Here is a 12,503-nt window from a genome sequence, read left to right as displayed (position 1 = left end):
TTTTAGCTGGGCTAGTGTTTTATAACCAATCGAATATATTATTTTGATTGAGATGTGTCACCAAAACCAAATATTGACTGAAATATGTCAAAATTTGTTATGTGTACTTAATGTAGGCTTCATCCTGCGTCAAAACTGAAAAAAGCTTGCTTAAGCTAGATCATTCTTCCAAAATTTTGAACTATTAGAGTAATAGGCTTAGAAAGTCAGAGCAGATACTATGAAAAAAGGAGCGGTGGAGAAGGAGAAGGAGAAGGAGAAGGTGAAAGGGAACACACATATTTTGAGGCTTCCCCCTAATACTTTATTTATAATATAGAATCAAATCTCAGTTGAAGAAAACTTTCTTAAATTGAATTATAAGAAGAATAAAAATTACATATTGCAAAGAATCTCCCAAATCTAATAAAAAGGGAACTATCTTAGTGAGATTAGTTGTCAACCAAGTAATAAGAAAATTAGCAAGTAACCAAGATAGAAACCTAAGCTAAAATAGAAAGTGAAATATTGACAATCCCCCTCAAGCTGGAGTATACATATCAAAGGCTTCAGCTTGAAATAACAATAACATATATTAGAAACTTCATCAATCTTTAGCATAAGTAGCACTAGTTGGCATTGACAAACACCGAGAGAACTTCACTTAGGAGATAATCAACATCCACTTAAAACAATCTTCATCATGATCGTACCTTCCAACAATGAGAACAAAATGCTATATTGAATATGAACCACGTCCGTAAGTATAGCAGCATCAAAGGCATTATCCAAATAATGCCAATAGTTGGACGGAATCTCCATACAAGAAGATAAAATGTGCAGCCCAATCTTGCATATAAACTCTTTGGAAGAAGGCAAGTAGTAGGTATTAATTTTGCTCAACTGAAGGAATAGAGCCTCAAACAAAGGGCTCTATATGTCAAACACAGGTAATTGTGAACTAAGTAGGTAGGTAATGACAATATAGATTACTGCGGATCAAGTAGGTAAGTAAATGATTAATATGGGTTACTGCAAACCAAGTAGGTAAATAGAAGACAATATGGGTTATTGTGAACCAAGTAGGTAGGTAAAAGGTAGAATGTGTTACTATGGATCAAGTAGGTAGATAAAAGACAATATGGGTTACTACGGATTAGTAAGTGGGTAGAGGGCAATGTTGGTTATTGCAAACCAAGTAAGTAGGTAAAGGGCAATATGGGTTACTTTGGACCAAATTAGGTAGGCAAAAGGTAGTATGGGTTACTATGGACCAAATAGGTGGATAAAAGGCAGTATGGGTTACTAAGGACTAAGTAGGTAGGTGTTGCTGTCTCCACAAATAATACTCTTCAAAAAGTCTTGAGTAGATATAGAATAAGCCTCCAATCTACCCCTCACGTGTAGCATTACACATGGACAAATAATGACAACCAATTGCTAGCATCTCAAAGCTGGTACTGAGGAAATGTCTTGTAAGAGTTGGAGAAATCCTAACTTGTGTCTGAAGGACATAGCATGAGCTTTATTTATACTAATAACCTTTAAAAAATAGAACAAATCAAATCTCCTAGTGTGGGAATATTACAATAGAAAGTAAAAGATTCTAAAAGATCCTAACATATCCATCCCCAGTATGGAAACTCTCAATATTGAAGGTAAATCTACAATCTACTACCTACTACTAAATCTGCCTTATAAAACTTCTTGTCAAGTTTTATCATGTCCAACTTGCTAAATGATACTATTGAACATCTTGGTGTTTAAGCTCTTGGTAAGCACTTCAGCCCGCTAATTGCCTAAGGTAACAAAGGTGATACGAATCAGTCCAGCCTCAATCTTCTCTTTGATAAAATGTTTGTCAATTTCCACATGCTTGGTCTTGTCATGCTGTACATGATTGTGAGCTATGCTGATTGTTGACTTCCTATCCGAGTACAACTGTATAAGAATCTCCAAATCTGACTGAATCTCCTAAAGCAACCCTTTTGGCCATAGTACCTCACAAATGCCCTTGGCGATTGCCCTAAATTCAAATTCGGCATTGGACCTTGCAACCACAGCCTGTTTCTTACTTCTCCAAGCCACCAAGTTACCTCCTACATACACACAATACTTAGAGGTGGACCTCCTATCCTTTGGACACCTTTCCCAATTTGCATTTGTATATGCCTCAATCTTCAAGTGTCTATGAGTTGAAATTAAAATTATTTTTCCTAGAGTGGCCTTCAAGTACCTTAAGATACGGTACACTGCATCGAAGTGTGAGTAGGGATCATGTATGTACTGGCTAACAAGATTGATTGCAAATATGATTTATGCTTTGGTATGACTGTATGAGTAAGATAAATCAACTTTCCTACCAACTTTTGATACCTAGTCTTGTTAACTGGTAATCCTTTGCCTTAAAGTGTAGGTTAGGCTACTAGGAGTTTCAGTAGGCTTACATCCTAACATCCTAGTTTCCTCAGGTATATCTAGAGTATACTTCCTCTAAGAGAGAGGCACTACTGGCCGAACATGCTAACTCCAGCCTGAGGAAATATTTGAGCTTTCTTATATCTTTAATCTCAAATTTAGTTCCCAAAAAGGTCTTCAAAGCTGAAATTTCATTCTCATTGTTGCATGTGATCACGATATCATCTGCATACACTAGGAGTACAATAGTGTGGGAACCATCTCTTTTAATGAACAAGTATGGTCTGCTATCTGCATTATTATGCTTGTAGCCATTGGAGATCATGGCTTACCTCCCAAACCACGCCCTTAGAGATTGCTTCAGCCCATATATGTCCTCTTCAACTTGCACGCTTTCCTTGAGTCTTAGTAGTAGAATATCTAGGTGGCATGCCCATATACACCTCCTTTTGAAGTTCTCCATGTAGAAAAACATTTTTCACATCTAACTGCTGCAGGCTCCAACCTTTATTCACTGCACATGAAAGGAAAGCCCGAACTATGTTCACTTGGCAACTGGGGCAAATGTCTCTTGGTAGTTAGTCAATTCTATAGGTCTAACTGTTTGACTGAAGCCCTTGGCCATCAACGTTGCCATGTACCTCCAGGGTCCCATTTGCTTTGTGCTTGATAACAAACACCCATTTGCACCCAACAGTCCGCTTTCCTGGAGGCAAAGACACCAGTTCCCATGTTTGTTTTTCTTTAGAAATCAAATTTCTTCATCCATTGTTTCTTTCTAGTTTGAGTGAGATAATGCTTCCTGGCAGGTATTAGGAACAAAGGTAGAGGATAAGAGGAAACAATGGGGATAGGGACTGATACGAAACTTAATTGGAAATAGGATGTTTGATGCAAGCTTGCGGCTGCTTTCTCTATGTAATTGGTAAGTCCAAAGTAGGATCAGAAATAGGCTCACTTAGCGGAACTAGTACTTTAGGACTAAGAGCTGAAGCTTCCAACTGGCTTTGCATAAAAAAGGGAGTTCTCACTACTTTCTTTGATAAGTCTTCAGAGGTCTAGGCTCCTGCTGCACATCATTCACCAGCTATTCTTGTCTGGTTGCTCCATTTTCTAAAGGAGGGTCATCTACAAGAATCTCAGGAGAAATTTCTAAATGAGGAATCAAAACTAGAACCTCTTCAGTAAGTCTCTCCCCTTGAAAAGGTGTAGGAGAAAAGAAAGGAACTTATTCTTGGAACACAACATCCATAGAGACAAAGAAACGATAAGAACTAAGATGATAACACTTATACCCCTTCTAGGTAGGAGGATAACCCAAGAAGATGCGCCATGACCCACGTAGATCCAACTTACCATGAAAATAGTGGTTTCGGTTAAGGCAACACAACAAAAGTCCTTAGGTGGTATAGTAAAGGCTGCTGTCCCTAAACGAACTTCAAGGAGATAGCGCTGGTCCTAGACTTGGGAAGGCAACTGGTTAATCAAATAAACTTCCGTAAAGACTGCATCACCCCTAAACCTAGTAGGCACATGCATAATAAACATTAGAGAATGTGCTACGTCAAGAAAATGTCTATTTTTGCATCTAGCAACCGAGTTTTGAGATGGAGTGTCGATGCAACTGGTTTGGTGTACAATACCATGGTCATCTAGGTAAAATGGGAATGCACCACCAAGTACTCTGCTCCATTATTTGTATGAAGGATTTTGACTGTGGTCCCAAACTGTGTCCTAACCATCTTATGGAAATTTTGGAAACAAGGAAAAACATCACTTTTTTAGTAAAGTATGCAGTCCCACGTAATCCTAGGGCAACAATTAATGAATGTGACAAAACTATCTATGACCAGAAGGAGACATAGTTCGAGACGGACCCCATACATCAAAGTGAATAAAAGAAAACATAACAGTACTATGATGATTTGAAACAAGGTAAACATGCTTGTTTGTTTCGCTAAAATGTAGGCCTCACAATAAAATCATTCAAATTACATTTTTTAATCAAATCTGGAAATAACTTTGATAAAATAAGTAAAGGAACTTGGCCAAGAAGATGATGCCATTGTAATAAAGTAAAAAATGCAAAAGAGGTGGAACTAGAGGCTGTAGAAAGTGTTAATGACTTGATGGAGACCCATCTAACAAGTGGAGCCCCCCTTTTTGTTTACCATTACCAATCGCACGCCCCGTTTCCAGGTTTTAAAACACACAATAAGAAGGGAAAAAAATTTATGTTGTAACATATGTCACGAGTAAGGCTACTAATAGACAAAAAGTTAGCCAAAAACTTAGGAACATGCAAAATAGAAGATAGTGAGAAGGCGAACAAATAATAGATCTCGTACTGGAGATGGGAGAAAGGGACCCATTAGTTGTTTGAACGACCTGAGTCAAAGGAACATAGGAATAAGTATGAAACGAGGAAGATGAACTGGTCATATGGTCGGTTGCCCCAGAGTTGATTATCTGGGAGGGATAAGTTGAATTGACATCGTGACAACCGAAAATATTTGTGGAAGATTGTGAATTAGTAGGGCGAACAACATCAGAGGCTACACTTGTATTGGAAGTTGGTGCCAAAGTGGATGCATCAAGTGTGGATATCAACTGGCAAAGGTGTTGGAGCTCATTAGAAGAAAGAGGTGGTGGAGTACTTAAAGTGTGAGAATATGCTTGGTGTGTAGATGCTTGATTGTTGCCCTATTTCCATTCCTATCTCCTCTATGGAAATTTGTTGTACGTCCATGCAATTTTCAACATTTGTCCTGTGATGCTCCATACCTAATATTCGCATTTCACTAGGGTGTGAGAGTCACCAAAACTAGATTTATTGTTGCATGATTCAGCCATCAAATACAGACCTATTGGATGTCTAAGTATGTACCATAGCTGTTCTACGATTGTCTTCAGTGTCAATCATAGCATAGGCTTACTCCAGATAAGGAAAAAGGTTCTTGGGAAAGAATCTGTGCACGAATTTGATCATACTCATTGTTTTGCCTTGCCAAAAGATCATACACTCTGAGGTTGTCGTCCCATTTCTGATAGGTTGCACACGGCATAGGATGGAGTAAAACGGCCATAGAAGTCAAGAGTCTGATAATGGTCTCGAAGAGTGTAGTAGTACTGTGACATGGTAAGCTCCTTCAGTTGTAATTGATGAATCTTCCTTTTGATCTTAAAGCATTGTGTAGCATTATTAACTTATGAGTATGTTTCCTTGGCAACCTTCCATATTGTAGTAGCATTAGGGAGAAGAAGGTAACTCTCTGCAATATTGGTTCCATGGTTCAATATCTTGCTCGAGCTTGTCCCTTCCAAAACCTGAGATCTCGGTTATATGGTCCTTTTTTGGGGCCAATTGGATGGCCCATCTTGGTGGGTTTTAGGGTCTAGGTTGGGCTTAAATTGGTATTAGCCTAATTTAGGCCTTCTGAACATATTGGTGGCCTTGGATTTGTGAGAAAACAACACTAAGTATGAGTTCTAAGTCTACCTAAGTCTGAAAGCGAAATGTTGTAGGATTGGGGAATGCAAGGTTATACAACATGTAATATATAACCTTTAAGGCATATAAATGAAAAGCAAGTGTATCAAATACATCAAATAAGTTAAATGTCATCAAAATTCCATCCATATGAGCATCACAATCTCGATTCTCAAGGATAGAATAATAAAATTATATGAACATTAGAAGTTCTATATAAGTCATAACTCATAAGTTCATAAGACGAGCATAGAATGATTGATCTTCTTTTGATATTGTAGATGTGCTAAGAGTAGTTGCAAGTGAAAATCTAGCTGAAATCCACAAAAAATGGGTGAAAATTGAGAGTTCCAGCGAGATGTGACGAGATCTCAAGCGAGATGTGGGAATCTTGCCCTTCATCTTGTCTTGCCTTCTTAAAAAGCGAGATATCTCGCAAGATCTCATACCATGCTTGGTTCAATGGAATTAAGGAGAAATGTTATAACCAATCACTCATTTGTCTCCCACTTATCTTAAATCGTACTAGGGGAAGATGATTTAATTGAAGTTCCATGAAGATGGCTAGTCAGTCCATGAGCGCCAACAAGAAGGAAAACAGAATGAGACCAACGAAGATAATTGGTTTTATTAAGCTTCACAGTGGTCATCTGAAAGGGAGAAAAATAAGCATCTCGAAAAATAGCAGAAATAGGAGGATCTTTAATGCTAGATGTATTAGAAGAGGCGGGAGTAATTAGATCGGCCATTGCAGGAACAAAAACATATCACTCATTAAGGAAAAAAAGGTTTGGTAGGAGAAAATTGCTCACCACCACAAACAAGGCTTAAAAAGGGTCTTTTGGACCATAAAAAATTTAGAACATGAAGAATAGGGAGGCGATGGCTCCTAGGGGTGGCGCTGGGTGAAAGAAGGCTAGAAAAGGAAGATCAACACACCAAGGGAAGTTGCTAGTTTGAGGCGATGCCCTATGGTGTTTCGCTGGTGGTTGGAATGACTATTGATGGTTAACACAATAGTTGGACTGATTTACGATGGGAGGAGAATGGAGGAGATGGTGGCAATAGGTGTTGGGGTGGTGGCCCAAGCAGTTTGTGATGGGAGGAGGAAGAAGAAAGGGGCGGCTGTGGTGGAAGGTGTTCCGATGGCGGTGGCTGTTGGGGGTGTTCCTCATATCGGAGGTGGCTCTGATACCGTGTTGTAAGGATTGGACAAATCCTGACTTGTGTTTGAAGGACACAGCAAGAGCTTTCTTTATACTAATAACTTTCCAAATATGGAACAAGTCAAATCTCCCAATGTGGGAATATTACTAGAGAAAATAAAAGATTCTAAAAGATCCTAACTAATCTACCTCCTATGTGGAAACTCTCAATATGGAAAGTAATCTACAGTCTACTACTAAATTTGCCTTGCAACAAATTGTTTGGTGCTGGAAGGAACCATGTTACTTGATTACACCAGGCACAAGAGCTTCTAGTCATAACTGATGCCGTCCCAAAAGTACAGAACGGTAGTCACATGTCAGTAGAAGTGTAACATTCAATCAGTAATTGGATCCTATTTATCAGAAGAGTAAAAAAATATCAATTGTAATTGATTTTGATAAATAGGAAAGCAATACACTGATTAGCCATTAAGGTATAATTCAGAAACCAATAATGTTAAGTTACCGGTAATAGGATAGAATCAATTAGGCATGCCAGCAGAACAGCTTAGTGTTCACCCAAAAACTTGAACCAGGCAGCAGTAAAGTATCTTCCAGGACAATGTCTTGGTAACGGGTAAAAGAACTAAACAAGCGACAAAGAAGGAAACAGGGCAGTGGTAATCTATCACAGCAAAGCAATTCCTTTCTGCACCAAAAACCAAACCAAACCAAGGCAGCAGGAATACAAGGAAGAGTATGGTAGTTTACTTACCAGAAGAAAGGAAATTCTGGTAAATAATATGGCAGCAAACTATCAAGGGAATGTCCTAATTATCAGAAGAGAAAAAACAGCTACTGCAGTTGATTCTGATAAGTGGGACAGCACTACCATTCACAAAATCAATTTCCAAAGACTTTTAGCACCCAGAACAATTAACGGAAGCAGCAGGAATATAATATAGCACCAGCAGAATATTTCAGTAGATAAAACCTGGTGAAATATTGACATAGTGAATATAAATCTTCTGGACAGTGTCGTAGTTAATTGTTAACTTTTAACCCCTTTGCAAGTCAAAAATGAAAGGGAGTGTACAATGCTCCTCTGTTTAGTAGGGTCTAGGGAGGTTGATATATATGCAGCCTCGCCCCTGTTTCCAGGAAGCTGTTCCCTGGACTCGAACCTGTGGCTAAGCATTCAGCAAGTGAGCCCTTCTCCAACTCAGCAGTGTGACCTTGGCAGTCAATGATTTTATTAATATCAAAAGGCTTGTGGTAAAATCCAAGAGCTGTCTGTACAAACTACCTAATTATCATTTCATTTAGAGAAACTATCCATCATCTCCTAATACCAGTTACTTTTCGTTTTCTGTCTACTTCGTTTCACCCAAATGTAGTGATAGCAGTAAGATGGAAATGGGTTTAACTTTCCTTGCTGTATCTAAATTTTGAGGATGGGGCTTGAAGGTTATGCCTCCTCCCCCTTAGTTTAGTTTTGAGAGACGATGATATTGTTGGATGGTCTAGATTGTTTTATTTTGAGTAAGTTCACCATTACCCATTTCTATATGCAGGAACTGAATATTGGTGGCAGTTTGGTGACAGCTGCACTTGAAGAGGCATGTGGAACTAAAAGGTCCAAAATAAAGGAAATGTACAATAAAATGGGTGATCTAGGTATAATTGGATCATTCTCTTTATATTTTGTATTGTGCTTGGCTGCAGTCTCCTGGAGCACTTAACTATAGGCTGTTCTGTTTCAAGGTGATGTTGCTCAAGTATGCCGGCAGACTCAATCGTTTCTTGCTCCTCCTTGCCCACTTTCAATCAGAGATGTATTTTCTTCTCTTCGAAAAATTAGGTATCTAATTTAATCTGTATTGGTTAAAGTTCTCTTATGATCCTCTGGCATCTGTTGCTTGCGAATTTTGTACTAGAAATTCATTTTTTTTGAGGGTGTTCCAAGCAAAAATCATTCTTGTCAATATTTTTAATCTTAAAAATTTCCTTTCCGTAATTGGACATATAAAAGAGAGTGCTTGGCTGGAACAATGGCCACCGCGCTTATATAGATAACTGCTTCTCTCAGTCGAACCGTATTGTAATTAGAAAGAAAGAATCTGTTCAAATTGGGAATGGGTTAGAAAGATGGCTGAGAAGCCGGTGAAAGGTTGTAATCATCCTTTAGGGTTTTGGAGTAGGGGTTACCTGATGCATACTTGACAGGGCTCTAAACTAGCACCTATATAAGGGAACATATCAAACCTGATGAACTCCAATGGATTCCTGATGAGTTTCAACACAAGTCTGATCACCATCTATAGAAGGATTAACAGCGGATCAATCATCGGCTCAAGGATGTATTGCCAGCTTCAAATTACAACATGTCTCCTGAAATGTCAAAAAAAGCGCCTCCCTCCACGCTAAATCGACAAACTGGACCCTTGGAGCTGAACCAACAAAGCATTTCCATTGAATGAAGCCCAACTCCCTCCAGTAGAGCAACTTTTGGGTGAGAACTCTTGTTCCCTGGCTCCCTGAAACCAAGAGACATCAGACAAGAGACTTAGAGACTTAGAGTGCACATGTAATGCACAATTGGGTTGTTCATGTTGCGGATCTCTCTCTCTCTCTCTCTATATATATATATATATATACACACACACACACACACATATATCTAAATAGAGAGAAAGAGTCCCCAACTTACGGCCTTTATGCTACTACTACTGTGATGTGCTAACTCATAGCACGGGAGGAAACTTTGCGCAGAGTTCCGTTACTATTAATGGGTAGCTCTGTGACCTTTTGTGGGCACAGGCATCCCAGGTAATTCAGTGTTATGGTTCTTCATTATCTGCATATGGCCTTGCTTTTGTGGTGCTCATTTTGGATGGCAATAACTTATTGAATCCATTGTTTGGGCTTGTAACAAATTAAAAGTAGCTCTTTCTACTCAGCCTAAAGGCTTCAGCATTGTACAAGGACGTGCTGTAGGAGTTGCACACAAAACTGGATTGTTGTCATCATTAGTGTGAATAATTCTAGTTGTTGAATTTTTGGTTATAAGCTATTCGTTTCCAACAGCATGCTGAACACCAAAAATATCAAAATCATTTATGCACGAAAAATAGGAGAAAAATATGAGCTTATGTAGCTTCAAGCTGTTGTTTTATTGTTAGGATGACAACCATTTTATTGCTTTTGGACTTTGGTTCTATTATTGTTTGTTTTCTGAAATTTTGTACAGTGTAGGGACTGATTTGGAAGGCAGCTATAGTTACCTTCATTTCTTTCATGTGGTGCTTTTGGTTCATTTTGTTTTTTGGGTTCTCAAAATAAGTTCTATGAATTGGTTAATACAACAACAAGAAGCCTTATTCGAACTAAATGGGTGGGCTATGTGGATCTTTGCCTTCTAATCAGCTCTATCTGAGGGTAAACTAGATACAAGACCTAAGCTATGCATATCTTTTCTCACCACTTCTCCTAAGGTTATATTAGCTCTGCCCTTAGTTCTTTTAATTCCTTATATTTGGATTAAATTACTTCTCCGTGCAGAGGCATTGAAAGGCCTCCATTGAACGTGGATGGGGCACCTTAATTGACTTTCTCTTAACAGATCATTTATTGGAGCTACTCCTACACGAGCCTCATATGATCATTCCTTACGTTGTCGTTTCTAGTTTGCCACTCATCCATCTTAATATCTTCATTTATGCTATACTGAGTTTATCTCTATGATGCTTTTTAATAGCCCACCACTTTTGCATCATACATCATAGCTGGGCTTACAACAATCCTATAGAATTTCCCTTTGATGCAAACCCCGTCAAGGAAGACGAGACCCGACGATCGACTAAGGGATCTGAGACTGTTCTACAAAAGGATAAGGATGTGAGACCTCGACCTGTTTCTTATAATGAAGCAAGAACCTTAGTATGTGATGATGCCACAATTAGTTGTGGAAGGCTGAGTGATAAGTTTAAAATTGAACGCGACGGAAATAAGATAAGTTTAATAAGTTGGTCAAGAACCACACAGAATATAAACTCTCAAATTTGCATAAAAAACTTTCGTGTGTATTCATAAGAATCTAGTTACATTAGATAGGCTGATAGCCAAAAGGAAAAGGGAACAAGACCTCCCAAAAAGAAAAGGAAAAATGATCTAAGAGAGAAAGGCAACTAGAAATTACGTAAAGGGAAATACTAAAAAAGAAGAGACAAACAACAAGTTAATTTCCACATTTCGGAAGCTAATCACAACCAATATTTCTTCCATTATTCATGCCATCCTATCAATTGCCACATTTTTGGATGTCAACCACAACCACCTTGACCACAAAGAAATGGTAAGTTTCCAATTGTATTCCAAATTTTGTTATTGCCAAAAAAGGTAGAGATAAGTACATCAGGCAATTTATTGCTCTCTTATTAAGTTGATTGTTGCCTTTTCTCATGCCAATTAATGCAGCAATCTTTTTTTGGACATCACATAAATTACTCTGTGGCTTGAATTATGGAGTTCCATTCTTGAGAAACATTTTCAACACCTTCAGTGGGCCTCCACGAGTTAGGTTGAGCCCAAGTGGCTTAAATTAGTCTATAAAGCAGTTCTTTGAACTTCTTTTCTTGACCTGTTGTAACCGGCCCAACTAATGCTTGAATTGGATCCTTTTAACACTGTGTCATTATTTGCATCACCCTTTGAGCTTTAAAGGAATATTTTGATCACACAAGACCTTGGATGCACCTCTCCACTTCATCCACCCTATTTTGATTCTTTGGAAACATCATCCTCGGTATCACCTTTTTTATTATTTATGATTAAGCCAAGATACCTAAAATAATCACTTTGTGGAATCTCCTTCTCATCAAGTTTGACCGTCTCATCATCCGTCATATCACGACTAAATATACAAATTGGATATTCCGTCTTTGTTCTACTTGTGCTTAATTTAAAGACTTGATTCCAAAGCTACTTTCCATGATTGTAACTTTGTATTAATCCCTACTGGTGTCTCATCTACCAAAACAATATCACTAGCAAAAAGCATAAACCATGGAACTTCGTCTTGAATGTCTTTGGTTAAATTATCCATTATAAATTCAAATAAATATGGGCTAATAGCTCTTCCTTGATTACTTACTGAAGAATTCAATTCTTTTGTTCTCTCTCACACACTCACACTTAAATACTGGTTGTGATATGTATCAGGGGCATCTTACATGTCTCCCTTGGATTTTAAAAATGAATCTGATTTATGTTCGCTATATTGCTGATGTTAAGCTCTGTCTTTACCCTTTACTGTCTGTCGCGATATGTGTGCAATTGTAGGTTTGCCCTTAGGGGCATTATCATAGTAGTACGTCATTTTACCTTATCACAAGTAAAGCTTGGCTCCTGTCTTAGACACTACCCCTCACTCTCCAAAAACCATCATGGTATCAGAGTTGGGACTTGGG

At 38.3% G+C, this 12,503-nt stretch overlaps 1 protein-coding gene across 1 annotated transcript in view; it reads left to right on the top strand.

Annotated features, from left to right (window-relative positions):
- The window catches only part of LIG6 (DNA LIGASE 6), a 108,145-nt gene that overhangs the window by 4,174 nt on the left and 91,468 nt on the right, over window positions 1–12,503 (top strand). Inside the window, exons 4-5 of the mRNA XM_089144843.1 lie at window positions 8,610–8,712; window positions 8,800–8,896. Coding sequence (XP_089000969.1) covers window positions 8,610–8,712; window positions 8,800–8,896 — 200 coding nt within the window. The remainder of the gene's footprint in view (window positions 1–8,609; window positions 8,713–8,799; window positions 8,897–12,503) is intronic.

Source organism: Hakea prostrata, chromosome 2 (assembly GCF_041222555.1).
Source record: "Hakea prostrata isolate BN-2017 chromosome 2, UWA_Hpros_2, whole genome shotgun sequence".
Lineage (NCBI taxonomy): Eukaryota > Viridiplantae > Streptophyta > Magnoliopsida > Proteales > Proteaceae > Hakea > Hakea prostrata.
This window is presented reverse-complemented; position numbering and strand designations above follow the sequence as displayed.